The sequence below is a fragment of the Pan troglodytes genome, chromosome 13, assembly GCF_028858775.2.
Source record: "Pan troglodytes isolate AG18354 chromosome 13, NHGRI_mPanTro3-v2.0_pri, whole genome shotgun sequence".
Lineage (NCBI taxonomy): Eukaryota > Metazoa > Chordata > Mammalia > Primates > Hominidae > Pan > Pan troglodytes.
The window spans coordinates 105157222-105179088 of NC_072411.2; the positions used below are offsets into that span (position 1 = coordinate 105157222).

The window sequence follows — 21867 nt, forward strand, 5'->3', positions numbered from 1 at the left end:
GATTGTCTATTCTGTCCATTGATCTATTTGTCTATTTTTACGCCGATACCATAATATCTTGATTGTTATATCTTTGTATTAAGTCTAAAAATCAGTAGTAGTGTAAGAACTCCAACCTTGTCTTCTTTTCCAAAGTTGTTTTGGCTGTTCAACCTTTGCACTTCCGTATGAATTTTAGAATCAGATTCTCAATTTTAAAAAACCTACTGGGATTTAGGTTGGGATGATATACAATACATAGATCAAGTTGGAAGATATAATATCTTATTGAGTCTTCCATTTTATAGACACAGTATATGTCATCACTCATTCAGATATTCTTTAATTTCTCCTACCTAGGTTTTGTAGTTTACGATACATATATCTTGCATATCTCTTGTCAAGTTTATTCCTAAATTTTTATTTTTTTGAGACAGGGTCTTGCTCTGTTGCCCAGGTTGGAGGGCAGTGGTGCAATCATAGCTCACTGCAGCTCAGGCTCAGATGATCCTCCTACCTTAGCCTCTTGAGTAGCTGGGACTACAGGCATGCACCACCATGCCCAGCTAATTTTTATATTTTTTTGTAGAGATAAGGTTTCATCATGTTGCCCGTGGCTGGTCTCGAACTCCTGAGTTCAAGCAGTGTGCCCATCTCGGCTTCCCAAAGTGCTGGGATTACAGGCATGAGCCACAGTGCCTGGCTTATTTGTGCTTTTTTTTCTTTCTTTCTCTGGAGGCCTATCCTTCCCTTTCTCTACAGAAAACCAGTTTGTGGCGTTGTTGACATCTGCATTATGTCTTTTTATTCTGTTTCATTGAATTACATCCTTTAATATGGCCTTCATTTTTATGTGCTCACATTTCTTAGTTTCTGGCTTTTCAAAATGGACACATAGTTCATTAATTCAGTCTTTTTTTTTCCATAAAAGCAAGCTTTTAAAAATATTTTTAATTGACAAAAATTGTGTATATTGATGATATACAACATGATGTATGTATATATCCTGGATGGGTTAGAGCAGGCTAATTAACATATGTATTACTCATATACTTTTTTCGTGGTGAGAATATTTAAAATCTATTCTTGCAGCAGTTTTCAAGTGTATAATATATTGTGGGGTTTTTGGCTTTTTTTCTTTCATTATTTTTAATTGACACATAATTGTATAAGTTAATGGGGTATAGTGTGATATTTTGATACATGTATAAAACGTGTAATGATCAAATCAGGATAGTTAGCATATTCATCATCTCAAACATTTTTCATTTCTTTGTATTGGGACCATTCAAAATCTGCTCTTCTAGCTATTTGAAAATATACGATATATTGTTAATTATAGTCACCCTATAGTGCTATAGAACACTAGAACTTATTCCTCCTATCTAGCTGTCTTTTTTTTTTTTTTTTTTTGAGACAGGGTCTCACTCTTGTCCCCTAGGCTGGAGTGCAGCGGCGTGATCACAACTCCCTGCAGCCTTGATCTCCCAGGTTCAAGCAATCCTCACCTAAGCCTCCTGAGTAGCTAGGACTACGGGTGTACACCACCATGCCCAGTTAATTTTTTAATTACTATATTTGGTAGAGATGGGGTCTCACTATGTTGTCCAGGTTGCCTGGGGTCAAGCTTGACCTCCCAAAATGCTAGGATTACAGGCATGAGCAACCACACTCTGTCCTAGCTGTACTTTTGTAACCATCAACCATTTGGCTGTTCCCTTCCCTACCCTACCCTTCCCCACCTCTAGTAACCATTATTCTACTCCCTACTTCTATGAAATCAACCTTTTAACTTTACACATGAGTGAGAACATGCAGTATTTGTCTTTCTGTGCCTGGCTTATTTCTCAAACATGATGTCCTCTAAGCCCATCTACGTTGCTGTGAATGACAGAATTTCATTTTTTTTTATGGCTAAATAGTATTCTATTGTGTATATATACCACATTTTCTTTACCAGTTTATCTGTTTACGGATACTTAGGTTGATTCCATATCTTGACCATTGTGGAATAATGATGTAATAAACATGGGAGTGCAGCTTTCTCCTTGACTTACTGATTTCCTTTCCTTTAGATATTTACCCATTAGTGGAATTGCTGGATCATATGGTAGTCTATTTTTAGTTTTTTGAGTAATCTCTATACTGTTTTTCATAATGGCTGTACTAATTTACACCAACAGTGTATGAGTTCCCTTTTCTCCAAATCCTTGCCAGCATTTGTTATTTTTTGTCTTTTTGATAATAGCCATTCTAACCGAGGTGAGATGATAGCTCATTGTGATTTTGATTTGTATTTACCCGATTCTTAGAGATTTTTTTTTAAAGATATATACCCGTTGACCATTCGTATGTCTTCTTCGTGAGACAGGGTCTCATTCTATCGTCCAGGCTGGAGTGCAGTGGCTCAATCTCGGCTCACTACAGCCTCAATCTCCCGGGCTTAGGTGCGAGCAGCTAGGACCACAGGTCCGTGCCACCATCCCTGGCTAATTTTTTGTGTTTTTGTAGAGACAGGGTTTCACCATGTTGTCTAGGCTGGTCTCAAACTCCTGACCTCAGGCAGTCCTCAAGCCTCAGCCTCCCAAAATGTGGGGATTACAGGTGTGAGCCATCATGCCTGGCCTGTATATCTTCTTTTGAGAGATGTCTGTTCAGCTCATTTGTCCATTTCTAAATGAAATTATTTATTTATTAATCCCTCATGGAATAGTTTGCAAATATTTTCTTCCACTCTGCAGGTTGTCTCTTCACTCTGTTGCTTGTTTAGTTTGCTGTACAAAAGCTTTTTAGTTTGATACAAATCCATTTGTCTATTTTTGCTTTTGAGGTCTTAGCCATAAAATCTTTGCCTAGACCAATGTCCTGAAGCGTTACCCCTGTGTTTTCTTCTGGTAGTTTTATAGTTCCAGGTCTCACATTTAAGTCTTTAATCCATTTTTAGTTGGTTTTTATATATGGTGAGAGCTAGGGGTCTACTTTCATTTTACTGCATACAGATATCCAGTTTTCCCAGGACCTTTTATCAAAGGGACTGTCCCTTCCCCAGTGAATATTCTTGGTACCTTTGTTGAAAATCAATTGGCTGTAAGTGCGTAGATTTTGTTTGTTTGTTTGTTTTCTATTCTCTTCCATTGGTGTGTCTGTTTTTATGCCAGTACTGTGATGTTTTGGTTATATAGCTTTGTAATATATTTTGAAGCCAGATAGTATGATGCTTCTAGCTTTGTTCTTTTTGCTTAGGATTGCTTTGGCTAGTCAAGGTCTTTTGTGGTTCCATACAAATTTTAAGGTTTTTGTTGTTTCTATTTATGTGAAGACTATCATTGGGATTTCGGGGCTTTTGTTGTTGTTGTTGTTTTGTTTTTTAAGAGATAGGGTCTTGCTACAGTACCCAGACTGGCCTTGGAATCCTGGGCTCAAGCAATCCTCCTGCCTCAGCCTTCTGAGTAGCTGGGACTATGGATGTGTGCTATTGTACCCAGCTCATTGGTATTTTTATAAGGATTGCAGTGAATCTGTTGATCGCCTTTGGTAGTATGGTCATTTTCACAATATTAATTATTCCACTCCATAAATGCGATGTCTTTCCATTTTTTGTGTGTGTTCTCCAATTTATTTCATTCAATGTGTGTGGGGGGGTTTTTTTTGTTTTGTTTTGAGACAGGGCCTCAATCTGTCGCCCAGGCTGGAGTGCAGTGGCTCGATCTCGGCTCACTCCAACCTCTGCCTCCTGGGCTCAAGCGATTCTCATGCCTTAGCCTCCTGAATAGCCGGAATTATAGTTGTGCATCACCATGTCTGCCTAATTTTTGTATTTTTAGTAGACACAGGGTTTCACCATGTTGGCCAGGCCTGTCTCAACTCCTGACCCCAAGTCATCCACCTGCCTTGGCTTTCCAAAATGCTGGGATTACAGGCCTGAGCCACCACACCTGGCCTCGTTCAGTGTTTTACAGTATTTAATGGTATCCCATAATTCTTATAGACTTTCTTTGTTCATTTTCATCGTTATTTCCTTCTTTTCTCTCTCTGGGTAATTTCAAATGACCTATGTCCAAGTTCAGAAATTCTCTCTGCTTGATCAAGTCTGCTATTGAAGCTCTCTATTGTATTTATTTCATTCATTGAATTCTTCAGCAGCAGGATTTTTGTTTTGTTCTTTTTATTATTTGTATCTCTTTGTTGAATTTCTTGTTCATATTGTGAGTTGTTTTCCTGACTTCATTGAATTATCTATTTGTATTTTCTTGTTTCTTGTTAAGTTTAAGACCATTGTTTTGAAAAATTTTTGGCAACTCGTAGCCTTTTTATCATTAGAATCTGTTACTAGAGTTACAACTCCCTTGATCAACATGGGTTTAAACTGCACAGGTCCTGTACTCAGGTTTTCTTTAGCCTCTACCATCCCTGAGACAGTGGGACCAACCCCTCCTCTTCTTCCTCTCCCTTAGCCTATTCAACTTATATTTAGATGATGAGGATGAATACCTTTATGATGATCCACTTCCCCTTAATGATTAGTAAATACATTTTCTCTTCCTTATGACTTTTTTTCTTTTTTTTTTTTCTTTTTTTTTTTTTTTTTGGCGACGGAGTTTCACTTTTGTTGCCCAGGCTGGAGTGCAATGGTGCAATCTCGGCTCACCGCAACCTCCACCCCCCGATTCAAGCGATTCTCCTGCCTCAGCTTCCTTAGTAGCTGGGTTTACAGGCATGTGCCACCATGCCCGGCTAATTTCATATTTTTAGTAGAGATGGGTTTCTCCATGTTGGCCAGGCTGGTCTCGAACTCTCGACCTTAGGTTATCCGCCTGCCTTGGCCTCCCAAAGTGCTGGGATTACAGGTGTGAGCCACTGCGCCCGGCCATGACTTTCTTCATAAATTTTTATTTAGCTAACTTAATTATAAGAATACAGTATATAATACATATAACATAAAACTATATGTTAATTGACTGTTTATGTTATTGGTAAGGCTTCCAGCCAATAGTAAGCTATTAGTAGTTAAGCCTTTGGGCAGTCAAAAGTTATACACACATTTTTGACCGTGTGAGCAGTTGGTACCCCAATTCCTGCATTGTTTGAGGGTCAGCTGTATTATGTTCCTTTGGTAGCGTCATACTTCCTTGTGTTTCTGTGTCAATGTCTGTTTATTTGGTGGAACAATGGCCTTTTCTAAACTTTCTAGAGTAGCTTTGTAGAGAAAGACACTCACCTGCAGTTGGGTTTTATCGTGCCAGTCAGGAAGGGTATAGTGTCTGTTTGTGGATAGGTGCAGTGGTATAGTTTCCATGCAGCTTTTTCAGCTGCATTCAACGTCAGCAATAACTGGGTGCTCATTCTAATTTTAATTAATAACGTCACCAATAACTGGGTGCTCATTCTAATTTTCTCCCCAAAGGGAAGACTTAACCAAAATGTCAGGTCTGAATAGACTACAAGTAGCTACAGTAGCGCTGGGTTCCAGGTACTGGTGCTAGGCACAGGGTCTGTATTAGTCTGTTCTTGCAGTGATATAAACAAATACTTGAGACTGGGTAATTTATAAAGAAAAGAGGTTTAATTGGTTCATGGTTCTGCAGGCTGTACAGGAAGCATTGTGGCTTCTACTGGGGAGGCGTCAGGAAGCTTCCAGTCATGGTGGAAGGCAAAGGGGGAACCAGCATTTCACATGGCAGGAGCAGGAGGAAGAGAAAGAGTGGGGAAGTGCCACACACTTAAACAACGAGATCTCACTATCTCAAGGAGAGCTCTGGGCAGATGACGTTAAACCATGAGAAACCCCCACCATGATCCAATCACCTCCCACCAGGCCCCACCTCCAACATTGGGGGTTATAATTGAACATGAGATTTGGGTGGGGACACGGACCCAGACCATATCAGAGTCTCACAAACCTGTTATGGCACCTGAGTTTTGGGGTACAGGTTAGCACTCTGTGGCAGAGTTGAATGTAGATTGACCACAGAGCTAGGGTCTGTGACTCTCAGATACCCTCTAGCAGCTCAGGCCCAGGGAGCTAGGTTATAGCTGTGATTCTACCTCTGAGAGGCAGGGCACAGAACTGGCCCAAGCCCAGGGGAACGGAGGGGGTACCCTGGAGGTTTGGGAGCAGGGTACAGCTACAGTTTGGGAACATGAGCCAATAGGGCTCGGTGGTAAGTCAAGTCCCAGGGGGGATGAAGCACTGTGTAATAGTAACTGTAGTCCCTGGGAACTTGGCAGTATCTCAGACTCTGTGAGGCCAGTTGCAGCAGCAGCAGCAGCAGCAGCAGCAGCAGCAGCAGCAGCAGCAGCAGCAGCAGCAGCAGCAGCAAGTGCCCCAGAATGGTGGAGTACAACTGTTGTTTAGGCCCTGGGGGTGTAGGGAACAGCATAGCAATGACTGCACTCCCTACGGAGAAGGGTGTCTTAGCAGCTCAGACTCTAGGGGGCTAGTCCAGCTCTAGGGAAGATGAGTACTAGATAAGTTTGGTCTGTAGGGCAGAGTGTCTCAGCTCAACCACTGCTGTGTTTCCCTAGGACACAGGATACTGTCAGCTCAGCCCTGGGATGGGCAGCTGCTCAACTTGGCCACAGCACCAGTTCTCCAGGGGCCCATGTGCTGCTTCAGCTTAAGCCTGGGGGGCATGACTGTTCTGGGAGGCCCAGGCATCATTTCCTGGAATGTGGGTAGTTGCTTCACCTTATGCACTGGAGAGGCATGACTGCTCTGAGCAGCTAAGGTACTGTTTCCCTAGGAGGCAGGATACTGCTTCAGCTCTGGCCTGAGGGGGTGATAGGAGGGGGAGGTGGGGTGGCTCCACCTCTGCTTCCCCCGACCCCTGTACAGGGGTATAAGAGCTGTTTGCAGCTCAACTTGGGGATGTTGGGCCACTGGGCTAGTGTGGTTCAGTCTTGGCTTAGCCTCAGGGATAAAGGGGAACTGTGGCTACTCAGCTCCAGAGCAAGACACACTCCAGCCGTAGTTTGGATTCCAAGATGACATAGCACAGTAGCTACATGAACTACAGTGCCTGGGACACAGTGTCGGTTTCTTCTCTTGGGGTAGCACAGCAGTGTGGACTCCAGAGAGCTTCCTCAGCTGGGCTTGGTGCCTGTGAAGACTGCAGGGAACCTCAGTGGTGAGGTCTATTGGTAGGATTGGTTACTGGAATCCTCTTGCTTCCCTCCTTGCTGCAGGGAGTTCTTCCTGGTTCCTAGCTCTTCCCAGTTGGGGGATTGGGTGGTGGAGGCCGGATGCTTCCTTCCATTCTCTATGTGGCCATCCCGAGTTTCTGTGCTCGTCAATGCTCTCCCTCATTTATTTTTGTTAAAATGTAGTTGTTTATTCATTGTTTTGATTGTCTTTGTGGGGGAAATGAATGCTAGGGACTTCTAGTGGGCCATCTTGCTGATGTGACATGACTACAGTATATTGCTATTAACTGTAGTCACTATGAACTTATTCCTCGTAATTGAAATTTTGTATCCTTTGACCACAGTCTGCTTTTCTTTTCTTTCCTTTCTTTTCTTTTCTTTTCTTTTTTTAAATTTACACACCACTATACAATCAGGGAACACAGCTTTCTTTCCTAATATGAGGGTTTAAAGAAGGAGTGTCCAATCTTTTGGCTTCCCTGGACCACATTGGAAAAAGATGGATTGTCTTGGGCCACACATAAAATACACTAATGTTAGCTGATGAGTTAAAAAAAAATAGCAAAAAAAAATCTCATAATGTTTTAAGAAAGTTTATGAATTTGCGCTGGGCTGCATTTTAAGTCGTCCTGAGCCACACCACGGGCCACAGGTTGGACAAGCTTAGTTTAAAGGCTATAAATTTCCCTTGAAATTTTATATTAGCTGTATTCACAAGATTTGATACATGACATGTTCTTTATGGTTCAGATCTAGTATTTGCAGTTCCATGTGAATTTGAGAGGAACATACGTTCTTTAATTGTTTGGAATGAATTTTAAATATATCCAGTAATTCAAGCTTATTCTGTTTCCTTAACTTGGCTGAGATAATTATCATGAGGTCTTGCACTATGTAATACATTTGTCAATTTGGCTCTAAGTTCTATCCACTTTTTTAAAAGTTGGTTTTTCTTGTTGCTGTTTGATTGTTTTTTGAGACAAGGTCTTGCTTTGTCACCTAGGCTGGAGTGCAGTGCTATGATCACAGCTGACTGCAGTCTTAACCTCCCAGGATCAAGTGATCCTCCCACCTCAGCCATCTGATTACCTGGTACTGCAGGTGAGGGCCACCACACCTGGCTAATTTTTTGTGTGTGTAGAGACAGGGTTTCAACATGTTGCCCGGGCTCGTCTGGAATTCCTGGGATCAAGCAGTCTGCCTGCCTTGGCCTCCCAAAGTGCTAGAATTACAGGCATGAGCCACTGCACCTGGCCTAAAAGTTTTTAAAGGGAAATTTCAAAAATATACAGGAGTAGGCTGGGCAGTGACTCACGTCTGTAATCCCAGCACTTTGGGAGGCCAAGGTGGGTAGATCATTTGAAGTCAGGAGTTCGATACCAGCCTGACCAACATGGTGAAACCCCATCTCTACCAAACAGTACAAAAATTAGCTGGGCATGGTGGTGTGCGCCAGTAGTGCCAGTTACTTGGGAAGCTGAGGTGGGAGAATCGCTTGAACTGGAGAGGTAGAGGTTGCAGTGAGTGGAGATTGCGCCACTGCACCCCAGCCTGAGGGCCAGAGTGAGACCTTGTCTCAAAAAAAAAATACATATTATATATAATATATAATTATATATAATTATTTATAATTATATAATATAATTATAATATATACTCCTGTATATATTTAAATATAAATATAAATTTTATAAATATATAATATATATATTCATTTACTATACTAATATATATATTATATATTGTATATTATATATTTATATATTAGAATAGTAGAATATTCTACTTATATATATTATATTTATATTTATATATTTTTATATATATATATTAGTAGAATAGTAAATGAAGCCAGTGTACAATTATCAGTGTATGACCAATCTTGTTTTATTTATTTCTCTATCAACTGTACCCTTTTCTCTGACTTTGGTATTTATTTACTTTCTTGAGACAAGGTCTCATTTTGTCACACAGGCTGGAGTGCAGTGGCACAATCACAGCTCCTGGGCTCAAGTGATCTCCTGCCTCAGCTTGCCGAGAAGCTGGGACTACAGGCACACACCACCATGCCCAGCTAATTTTTTTGATCTTTAGTAGAAATAGGGTCTTGTTATGTTGCCCAGGCTAGTGTCAAACTCCTGGGTTCCGGTGATCCACCCACCTCTGCCTCACAGAGTGCTGGGATTACACGCATGAGTCACCATGCTCAGCCTGACTTTGATATTTTTTAAACAAATCCTGGACATTCTAATAATTTTATCTATAAGTATTAATATTATCATACCATTCACATACCTAAAAACACCAAAAATACTTTCTTTAGGGACAGAGTCTCACTCTGTTGCACACGCTGAATTGCAGTGGTACAGTCACAGCTTACTGCAGCCTCAAACTCCTGGGCTCGTGCCATCCTCCCACCTCAGCCTCCCAAATAATTACAACTACAGACATGTGCCACCATACCCAGCTAATTTGTTTTTATTAAGTTTCTTGTAGAAATGGGATCTCAGGCTGGTCTTGAACTCCCATGCCGGTCTCAAATTCCTGTTCTCACGTAATCCTCCCACCTCAGCCTCCCAAGTGTTAGGATTGTAAGTGTGAGCCACTGTATCCAGCCCCAAAATTCCTTTTTTTTCGTGGAATGCCTGAACATCCCAAGAAAAATTCCTTAATATCAAATATCTAGTCCACGTTCATATTTTCCTGCTTGTGTATACACATGCATATATATGTACACACACATCGTGGTGGTACTATTTTACTTTTTTTAATTGAGGTGAAATTCATATAACTTAAAATTAATCCCTTTAAAATGAACAATTTACTGACAGTTCATTCACAAAGTTGCAAAAGTGCCATGTAGAGCTTCAAAACATCTTCATCACCTCAAAATAAAATTTGGTACCCATTAGTCCATTATACCTTCCCTCAAGCCTCTGGCATCCACCAGTCTACTTTCTTTCTCTATGGATTTACCTATTTTGGATATTTTATGTAAATAGAATCATATAATATGTGACCTTTTGTGTGTGGCTTGGCTTCTGTCACTTACCATAATGGGATTTTGTTTGTTTGTTTGTTTTTAGACAGGGTCTTGATCTATCTTTGGGCTCTACCTTTGCCCATTTTGTAATTGGGTTATTTTGGATTGTAGTCTTTTTGTTGTTGAATTGTATGAGTTCTTTACATATTCCAGACCCTTATCAGATATATGATTTGCAGATATTCTTTCCCATCTATGGGTTGTCTTTTAACTCTTGTCATGGTGACCTTTGTACAAAAATTTTTATTTTGATGGTGTCCAATTTATCTGTTTTCTCTTTTACTTGTCCTATTGGTGCCATATCTAAGAAACCATCACCAAATGCAAAGACATGAAGATTTACCCCTATGTTTTTCTTCTAAGAGTTGCATGGTTTTAGTTCTTATATTCAGCTCTTTGATCCATTTTTTATTTTTGGTATGTAATATGAGGTAGGAGTTCAACATCATTCGTTTTCATGTGGATATTCAGTTGTCCTGGCACCATTTGTTGAAGATAGTATTCTTTCCTCATCAAATGCTTTTGGCACCCTTGTCAAAAATAATTTAACCATAGGTATGTTATTTCTGGACTCTCGATTCTGTTGTATTTATTGCTCTAAATTTCCCTCTGAGCACTGCTTTTTTGCAGCCCATAGATTTTGATATATTGTGCATATTATCATTGCTATATTTTATAAATTGATATATTATCTATCATCACACCCTCTAGAGTTACATGCATTTTTTTAGTTCTATAGTATTTTATTTCTGTCCTTAAAACACACATACAAAATTACAATATTGAGATTATTATTTTATACAGAGAGTGTTTATTTAGATTTTTATAGAGTTGTAATTTGTTTGCTTGCCATTTTTTCAAGCATTTCAGGACTTTTTTCTGCTATAATATTTGTTTTTTTGAAATTTTTTTTTTTGCTAAAATAATGTGCTTTATTCAGTTACCTAACAGGTAAGAAATACAGAGGTAATTCCTGTACCAAATATTTTATATTTGGTGTATATTTTTTCTCTTCCCTTCTATAATGTGCTTGCTTGTATGGCATGACTTAACTGTTCCTTTTTTTTGTTATTTGTTTATTTATTATTTTTTTGAGACAGAGTCTTGCTCTTCTTGCCCAGGCTAGAGTGCAGTGGTGTGATCTTGGCTCATTACAACCTGCGTCTCTTGGGTTCAAATGATTCTCTTGCCCCAGCCTCCCAAGTAACTGGAATTATAGGCGTGCGCCACCACGCCTGGCTAGTTTTTATATTTTTAGTAGAGATGGGGTTTCACCATGTTGGCTAGGCTGGTCTCGAACTCCTGACCTCAGGTGATCCACCTGCCTCAGCCTCCCAAAGTGCAGGGATTATAGGTGTGAGCCGTTGCACCCAGCCAACTGTAAAAAAAAAAAAAAAAAATGTTTTAATTGTAGTAGTTGTAGATATTTACGGGGTACATGAAATGTTTTGATACTGACATGCAATGTATAATAATCATATGTAAAATGGGGTATCCATCCCCTCAAGCATTTATCCATCCCTTCAAGCATTTATCCTTTGTGTTATAAACAATCCAATTATACTCTTTTAATTATTTTTAAATATAATTAAATTATTGACGGTAGTTATCCTGTTGTGCTATCAAATATGAAGTATGTTGTTTAGAAATGTCTTTCATATACGAGACATTGATTGTAAACTCTCAGTTTTTTGTTTTTATTTTTTATTATGATTCTTTTTGAGACGGAGTCTTGCCCTGTTGCCCAGGCTAGAGTGCCAGGGCACGATCTTGGCTTACTGCAACCTCCACTTCCCAGATTCAAGCAGTTTTCGTGCCTTAGTCACTCGAGTAGCTGTGGTTACAGGTATGCGCCACAACACCCAGCTAATTTTTTTTATTTTTTATTTTTTTTTATTTTTAGCAGAGACAGGGTTTCGCCATGTTGGTCAGGATGGTCTTGAACTCCTGGCATCAAGTGATCCGCCTGCCTCGGCCTCCAAAAGTGTTGGGATTACAGGGTGAGCCACTGTGCCCAGCCAACTTTCAGTTTTTTTTTTAATCTTAAAGTATCTTCCTTTCACTCTCTTTTCTGAAAAAAAAATGGGGGGTTTTGTGGGGGGTTTTTTTTGTTTTTTTTTTTTTGTTTTTGGTTATTCTGAAGGTAAGACAGTGGAAAAAAATAGTTTGGATCATATACAATTGTTTATTGATAGTTACTTTTCTTTTTTTTCTTTTTTGAGATGGGGTTTCGCCATGTTGGCAGGCTGATCTCAAACTTGTGGGCTCAAGCGATCCACTCTCCTTGGCCTCCCAAAATGCTAGGATTACAGGCATGAGCCACCACACCCAGCCAATCTACTTTCTTAAAACCTTAAATATTATTCCTATGACTTCTGCTACCATGTTGCTATTAAGAAGGCCACTGTACGTCTAATTTCAATACTCTGTAGGGAGTCTGTCTTATCTCTCTTTAATTTGTATTTTTTGTTACCTAGGCTCAGGGGTGTTTTTATGGTCTGTCTTATCTGTCCAGCTGCATTTTGCTGTTCCTCTTTAGAATGTTGCACGATCACTACATTGAGTATGGGTTTCTTTTTATTTCTCTTGGAATACTTAAAAGTAAGGCTTCCTTTATCTGTGGATTCATGTCTTTAGTTTTGAAAAATTGCCAGCCACTATCTCTTCAAATACAGATGATCCCTGACTTATATTAATTCAACTTATGATTTTCCACTTTATGATGGTGTGAAAATGATATATATTCAGTATACCCCTTAACCTATGATGGCGATGGCATTACATCTGGATAAACCCATTGTAAACTGAAAATACTGTAAGTCAAAAATGCACTTTCAACTTATAATAGTTTCCACTTAAGGTATTTTCAATGCACAGTGTGTTTATCGGGATAGTAACTCCATCATAAGTTTAAGAGCATCTATATTGTCTCTCCTCCATTTTCCCTTTTCTATTCTTTTGAGACTTATATGCATACTATACTATTTTTCTTATTTTTAAGTCTTTGTCATATATTTTATGTTCTGTTTTTGCTGTGATACAGTCTAGATAATTTAAAAATCTATCTTCCAATTTAATAATTATTTCTTCTGCATCTAATCATCTATTTAACTTACCCATTGCCTTTTTTTCTTTTTTTCTTTTTTTTTTTTTTTTTTTTTTGAGACAGGGTCTCACTATGTCACCCAGGCTGGAGTGCAGTGGCACGATTATGGCTCACTGTGGCCTCAGACTCCTGGACTCAAGAGATCCTCCCACCTCAGCCTCCTGAGTAGCTGGGACTGCAGACCCACACCACCAGACATGGCTGATTGTTAAATTTTTTTGTAGAGACAGGATCTCATTATGTTGCCCAGGCTGGTCTCAGATTCCTGGTGTCAAGCAATCCTCTTGCCTTGGTCTCCCAAAGTGCTGGGATTACAGACATGAACCGCTGTTTCTGGCCCATTGACCTTCTAGTTTCAGCAGTTTTTCATTGTTTTTTTGTTTGTTTGTTTGTTTGTTTGTTTGTTTGTTTGTTTGTTTTGAGACAAAGTCTTGCTCTGTCACCCAGGCTGGAGTGCAGTAGCGCCATCTCGGCTCACTGCAACCTCCACCTCCTGGGTTTAAGCAATTCTCTGCCTCAGCCTCCCAAGTAGTGAGGATTACAGGCATGCATCACTGTGCCCAGCTAATTTTTGTATTTTTAGTAGAGACAGGGTTTCACCATGTTGGCCAGTCTGGTCTCAAACTCCTGACCACAAGCGATCCACCCACCTGGGCCTCCCAGAATGCTGAGATTACCGGCATGAGCCACTGTGCCCAGCCTGTTTTTTTAAAAAATTAAACTTTTGATAGTTTTTATTATTTGCTTATCTCTGTGGTTCATTTTTTTAGACATTGAATAATTATATTCAATCTTAGATGTTTCCAATATGGGGAGTCTTTAGGGGCTGTCTGAATCTGGTGACTCAATCTCATGGTGGCTAATTTCCTGTTTTTTTGGTATTCTTTGATTGTTAGCTTATATTTGATTGATCTTAATATGAAAGGATACTGGAGTCTTAATTGGGTTTGTTTTTCTCCAAATAGTAGCTGCATTTTTTCTTACCAGGAGCCAGGTTACACTCTTCACCCAGAACCTTTCAGATTGTTATCCTTATCTTGGGAATTTTAAGTTTTCCTCCCCTACCAGCTATTTGTCCCAACTTCAGTTTCTTAGCCACAAAACTAATGTATTAGAACTACCCTTGGGGAAAGTTTCCTCTTTGTTTATGCTCAGCTCTTCTTTTTTTTGCTCTTTTGGAGTTGGGGGGAGGGGAGGGCGGTCACTGGAGTGGGGAATGGGCTTTGATTGTTGGCACTTCTTGTAGCAGAGCCTGGACACAAAATAAAGATTTTATTTTCGGTCAACTTTCTGTTTTTTGTTTTGTATGTTTTGTAGCAAGACAGTTTTTTTTACAGTATCTATTTGCCATATTGACACTAATGGGAAGCTCTTTTTATTTTGAAACTCCTTCTAAATAATTTTATTCTCAAATAATATAGGTATAATATATAAAATTCAAAAACCATCCAGAAAGTTATAAAATAAAATTGCTTTTACTTCTATAGCCCAAGGTAACTACAGGCTTTTTGGAATTTTTGCAATTGATTTTTTACTTGATTAGGATATAAGTGATAATTTAAAATCTTAAAAAGGAGAAGCAATTAAAAGATATTTTGTAGCCATATATTAAAAATGGACTGATTTTGTAGCTTTACAAAATTGCCCCAATTGAGAACTACTGTACTAGACCTAAGTGGCTCGGAGTTATTGGTATATATTTCTTCATTTTCTTTTTTTAAATATATCTTCCTTTTCAAAGCTTGTCAAACTAATGTTAAGTGGGATGCTTGTCTATTAATGGTAAAAATTGTATATATATAATCTCTGTCTACACCAGGATATCTATTTTAAAATTATATACTGCTACAATAGGGCATACCCAACTCATAAAGTTGAAAAACTTTATTTTCATTAAATCTCTGGTAATATGAGAATTTTAGAAGTATTTGAAAGGGTATACCAGTACCTTGTCACATAAAAGCAATCTTAAAAAGCCAGTACAGAAGTGTAGTTAAAGATAGGATGAGGGAACTATATAACACTAATTTTTGCCCTGCATTGAATGTATTCTGGTGCCTTGGCAAGTCATTTTAAAAAGTGTTAATTTTTTAATCTATAGAATGGAATTGATTTTACCTAAATTATATAGGGTACCACAGTAGTGAATATGAGAGATTTGTTTAAGATAAAACAGTCCACAAAAATACTAAGTGCTTTAGTTGATCAGCTATTTAAACTCTTTCAGCTATTAAATAATAGAAGAAAATGGAATTGAATATGATGTCAGCATGGAACAATCTAATGATTCATTAAGAGTCAACCATAATGACGGTGAAGAGTCAAAAACCAGTGCTCAAGTATTTGAGGTATGGATTCAGCTGGGAACTTTTTTCCATCCTAGGGTAAAACAGCATGCCATTTAACAGCTCTTTATGCTCAAGGGATAGCTGCTATATTTAGCGTATTCAAGAATTTTGAGCTGGGCGTGGTGGCTGACACCTGTGATCCCAGCACTTTGGGAGGCTGAGGCGGGCGTATCACCTGAGGTCAGGAGTTCAAGACCAGCCTGGCCAACATGGTGAAACCCTGTCTCTACTAAAAATACAAAAATTAGCTGGGCGTGGTGGTAGGCGCCTGTAATCCCAGCTACTCAGGAGGCTGAGGCAGGAGAATGGCGTGAACCCAGGAGGCAGAGCTTGCAGTGAGCTGAGATCACGCCACTGCACTCCTGCCTGGGCAACAGAGTGAGACTCCGTCTCAAAAAAAAAAAAAGAATTTTAATATTTAATTATACACATATTTTATGATATATTTAATATAATACAGAACTTAATGCTAAGATATATTCATAAAAATTTTATATACAGAGAAAAATCTATAGGTTGAATTATGTTATTTCAGGTTCCATTCCTGTGGACAATTTTGGTAAAATTAAGATAGTAAGTATAATAATCAACAATTTTACTTAAGAAATACTTTCTGTGTATAGCAATTTGTGTGAATTGACAACTCTTACAAAAAAGTAAAAACAACTGAAAAATGGATGTCTTTTCATTTTTATTATACACATCTTTAAAAAAAAAATGGTGATAGACTGAAGTGATTTTTTTTTTCCTTACAAAAGCGTCTAACCTGTATGGACTCCAGGGATTCTTCCTTTGGACAAAATGATTCTCCTACAGTTTTGCCCATCACTACTCCTGAAGCAAATAATTCACTCATATCACAGAATATACCAGGGCCCCTGACTCAGACACAGACTCTTTCTGCAGAGCAATTCCATCTAGTGGACCAAAATGGGCAGGCTATTCAATATGAACTTCAGTCATTGGGGGAATCCAATGCACAAATGGTGAGTATATTTTATAAGTAACCAGTTTTATGCCGTTTAGCAAAATGTATTAGTCTTACTAAATGACCTTAATTTCTTGACACTTTTGACTTACATTGTGTTTATTTATTTATTTATTTTTGAGATGGAGTTTCACTCTTGTTGCCCAGGCTGGAGTGCAATGGCACAATCTTGGTTCACTGCAACCTCTGCCTTCTGAGTTCAAGCGATTCTCCTGCCTAAGCCTCCCAAGTAGCTGGGATTACAGGTGCCCACCACCACACCTGGCTCATTTTTTTGTATTTTTAATAGAGACAGGATTTCACCATGTTGGCCAGGCTGGCCTCAAACTCCTGACCTCGGGTGATCCACCCGCCTTGGCCTCTCAAAGTGCTGGGATTACAGGCGTTAGCCACCATGCCCAGCCACAGTGTGTTTAAAATACTGTTTCCATGACTTTCATTTTTATGTAAGGATTTTAAAAGATTTGCATTCAGGACTACAAATAGTACTTTAAACAGTACTTATGAGTCTCTGTGTTTGGGCACACTTGTGCTTTGAGATCAATTGGAAATGTAACATATTCTGTAACTAGTTCTGAAGTGCCAGAGTTGACATGGAACTTACATTTAATGGAATGTACACACACACACACACACACACACACACACACACACATATTAGGCTAACTCCAGTTTTTTTTTTTTTTTTTTTCTGAGATGGAGTCTTGCTCTGTCGCCAAGGCCGGAGTGCAGTGGCCCGATCTCGGCTCACTGCAACCTCCGCCTCCCGGGTTCAAGCAGTTCTCTTGCCTCAGCCTCCTGAGTAGCTGGGGTTACAGGCGCCTGCCACCACACCCGGCTAGTTTTTGTATTTTTAGTAGAGACAGGGTTTCACCATGTTGGCCAGGCTTGTCTTGAACTCCTGACCTCGTTATCCACCCACCTCAGCCTCCCAAAGTGCTGGGATTACAGGCATGAGCCACCACGCCCGGCCTAAACTCCTGTTTTTGATTTATCAACATCTCACTGACCTGCAAGCCACTTTCTGGTATGTTTTCTTGAAGAAATAGAAAGTAATGGAGGTACTGCAATGGAGGTACTACTAGTATATGGGGAATTAGACATATCCTTGCTGATTTTTGTGGGTAAATGTGTGCCACGTGAGTAACAATGCATAAAGATAAAAAGATGAGGATGGCTAAATACTTTTCAAACTGTTGGCTAAAAGTATTTTTGACCAAGTTGATAGTTTGAGCCAAAGAGGTGAAAGATTGTTTTGACTGACATATGGAAAATTACTAAGAAAACCTCTAAGTTGCTCTCTGGTTATTTAGAATATACTTAACATAAGTAATACTGTGAAGGATAATGTGTTTCTTGTTTACTTGAATTTTCTGAATTTTCTACAATAAATATTTTATTACTTTCATAATAAAATTAATAATTTTAAAAGCATAGTAACTTTAATTATAAATTATACCACAGGTAAACATTTTACCTAGAATTAACCCTTGTTTCTGTTCATAATCTAGAGCATTCTAGAGTTAATCTATGCCATTTTGCTCCTTTATGATCCAGCCAAATTGAGTTTTCTAAATTCTAGGGTTAACAGTAATTGGTTGAGAGGTGACTGTGTGCAGGGGAATCCTTTTTGTTTATGTTCAGGTTTTCTGGGCCTATGCCCAGAACCATACTGCATCACCGGCAGAGTTTAATATTCAACAAATAATTTAAATGTTAACCAACTACATTTTAATTTTTCATGTCCAGAATGAAATACTTCTGTAGTTTCCCCTTTATTTGACATTTATTCTAGTTTCTATCAGAACATTTAGAAAGTTTGTTTTTTTTTTTTTTCCAACAGGAAGATCAAGGAGTCTGAATGTGTAAAAGGGTTGTCATTTTACCTAGGGTACCTTTCCGAGCAAAATTGTTTATTTGAGTCCAAAAAAAAGTTAATTAACACTCTTTGTAATTGGATTAAACTTTCTATACAAAGTAAGTACAAAGGTGGTTTTACATTGTTTAGGTAGGCGATGACACAGAAGGTTATTTGAAACCATGAAATAGGAAACATGGTATGAAGCATGGAAAAAAAATGTGAGAAACAGATTATAAGAAAGAATTTTCTTCAAAGAACTGAGGATCAGAGAGAGAATATTCCGGGAAACTTAGTGGAACTTTTGGTTTTGTTTGTTTCAGTGGACTGTATTTTTTAGAGCAACTTTAGGTTCATGACCAAAGTGAGCAGAAGGTACACAGATTTTCATATATATATATACTTCCTGTACCTGCACGTGCTACAGTATCTCCCTTTATCAACATCTCCTACCAAATGGAGCTATTTGGTGTTTTTTTGTTTTATTGTTTTTGTTTTATTTACTTTTAACTTTTACTTTAGGTTCGAAGGTACATGCGAAGGTTTGTTATGTAGGTACACTCAGATTGTACAAGTTATTTCATCCACCCATGCATTAGGCCTAGTACCCAATAGTTATTTTTTCAGCTCCTCTCCCTCCCACCCTCCACTCTCAAGTAGACCCCATTGTCTGTTGTTCCCTTCTTTGTGTTCATAAGTTTTTATCATTTAGCTCCCCCTTGTAAGTGAGAACATGCAGTATTTGGTTTTTTGTTCCAGTGTAGTTTGCTAAGGATAGTAGCCTCCAGCTCCATCTGCGTTCCCACAAAAGACATGATCTTGTTCTTTTTTATGGCTGCATAGTATTCTGTGGTGTATATGTACCACATTTTCTTTATCTAATCTGTCAATGATGGGCATTTAGGTTGATTCCATTTATTTGCTATTGTGAGTAGGGCATTAATGAGCATTCATGTGCATGTGTCTTTATGGAAGAATGATTTATATTCCTCTGGGTATATATCCAGTAATAGGATTGCTGGGTTGAATGGTGGTTCTGTTTTTATCTCTTTGAGGAATCACCATACTGCTTTCTACAATGGTTGAACAAATTTACACTCCCACCAGAAAGTGTATAAGTGTTCTCTTTTCTCCACAACCTCACTAGCATCTGTTATCTTTTGACTTTTTAATAATGGCCATTCTGACTGGTGTGAGATAGTATCTCATTGTGGTTTTGATTTGCATTTCTCTAATGATTAGTTATATTGAGCTTTTTTTCATATGCTTGTTGACTGCATGTATGTCTTCTTTTTGAAAAGTTTATGTTGAAACTAGATAAAACTACTTTAAATTTCATATGGAACCAAAAAAGAGCCTGTATAGCCAAGACAATCCTAAGCAAAAAGAACAAAGCTAGAGGCATCATGTTACTTGACTTCAAACTATACTACAAGGCTACAGTAACCAAAACAGCATGGTACTGGTATCAAAACAGATATACAGACCAATGGAACAGAACAGAGGCCTCAGAAATAACACGACACATCTACAACCATCTGATCTTTGACAAACCTGACAAAAACAAGAAATGGGGAAAGGATTCCCTATTTAATAAATGGTGCTGGGAAAACTGGCTAGCCGTATGCAGAAAACAGAAACTGGACCCCTTCCTTACACCTTATACAAAAAATTAATTCAAGATGGATTAAAGGCTTAAACGTAAAACCTAAAACTATAAAAACCCTAGAAGAAAACCTAGGCAATGCCATTCAGGACATAGGCATGGGCAAAGACTTCATGACTAAAACACCAAAAGCAATTGCAACAGAAGCTAAAATTGACAAATGGGATCTAATTAAAGAGCTTCTGCTCAGCAAAAGAAACTATCATCAGAGTGAACAGGCAACCTACAGAATGGGAGAAAATTTTTGCAAGCTATCTATCTGACAAAGGTCTAATATCCAGAATCTACAAGGAAGTTAAACAAATTTACAAGAAAACCCATCAAAAAGTGGGCAAAGGATATGAAAAGACACTTTTCCAAAGAAGACATTTATGTGGCCAATAAACATAAAAGTTCATCATCATCGGTCATTAGAGGAACGCAAATCAAAACCACGATGAGATATCATCACACGCCGGTTAGAATGGCGATTATTAAGAAGTCTGGAAACAACAGATGCTGGCGAGGCTGTGGAGAAATAGGAACGCTTTTACACTGTTGGTGGTAGTGTAAATTAGTTTGGCCATTGTGGAAGACAGTGTGATGGTTCCTCAAGGATCTAGAACCAGAAATACCATTTGACCCAGCAATCTCATTACTCTGTGTATACCCAAAGGATTATAAATCATTCTTCTATAAAGACACATGGACATGTATGTTTATTGCAGCACTGTTTACAATAGCAAAGTCTTGGAACTACCCCAAATGCCCATCAATGATAGACTGGATAAAGAAAATGTGGCACATATATACCATGGAACACTATGTAGCCATAAAAAAGAATGAGTTCATGTCCTTTGCAGGGACATGGCTGAAGCTGGAAACCATCATCCTTAGCAATCTAACACAGGAACAGAAAACCAAACACCTAATGTTCTCACTCATAAATGGGATTTGAACAATGGGAACACATGGACACAGGGAGGAGAACATCATACACCAAGGCCTGCCGGCGGGGGTAGGGGGAAAGAGGATGGAGAGCAATAGGACAAACACCTAATGCATGAGGGGCTTAAAACCTAGATGATGAGTTGATAGGTGCAGCAAACCACCATGGCACATGTATACGTATGTAACAAACTTGCACGTTCAGCATATGTATCCCAGAACTTAAATTAAAACAAAAAACAAAAAACCAGAAATGTCTGTTTGTGTCCTTTGCCCACTTTTCAATGGTGTTGTTTTTCTTTTGTAAATTTGTTTAAGTTTGATATAGATGCTGGATAATAGACCTTTGTCAGATGCATAGTTTGCAGATATTTTCTCCCATTCTTCAGGTTGTTTGTTTACTGTGTTGATAGTTTCTTTTGCTGTATAGAAGCTCTTAAGTTTATTTAGATCCCATTTTCCAATTTTTGCTTTTGTTGTGATTGCTTTTAGTGTCTTTGTCATGAAATCTTTGCCCATTCCCTTGTCCAGGATGGTATTGCCTAGGCTGTCTTCCAGGTTTTTATAGTTTTGGGTTTTATATTTAAATCTTTAGTCCATCTTGAGTTTATTTTTGTATATGGTGTGAGGAAGGGGTCCAGCTTCTGTCTTCTGCATGTGGCTAACCTGTAATCCTGGCACCATTTACTTAGCAGGGAGTTGTCTCCCTAATGCTTGTTTTTGTCAGCTTTGTTGAAGATGAAATGGTTGCAGGTGTGCAGCCTTGTTTCTGGGCTCTCTCTTCTGTTCCATTGGTCTATATGTCTGTT

General features: G+C 38.7%; 1 protein-coding gene across 32 annotated transcripts in view; it reads left to right on the top strand.

Annotated features, from left to right (window-relative positions):
* Window positions 1-21867, top strand: part of CARF (calcium responsive transcription factor) — an 87596-nt gene that overhangs the window by 13903 nt on the left and 51826 nt on the right. For 19 of the 32 annotated variants that reach the window (XR_010150226.1, XR_010150216.1, XR_010150213.1 and 16 more), the window contains 2 exons: window positions 15499-15619; window positions 16378-16605. The exons of 3 other annotated variants lie outside the window; for them this stretch is intronic. Coding sequence is in view for 7 of the 29 variants with exons in the window: in XM_063791581.1 (XP_063647651.1) it covers window positions 15542-15619; window positions 16378-16605 (306 nt within the window). In the remaining 22 variants the exon portion in view is untranslated. Of the gene's footprint in view, window positions 1-15498; window positions 15620-16377; window positions 16606-18450; window positions 18585-21867 lie in introns of those variants that run through there. 10 more of the 32 variants (XR_010150222.1, XR_010150223.1, XM_063791583.1 and 7 more) reach the window with 4 other exon arrangements.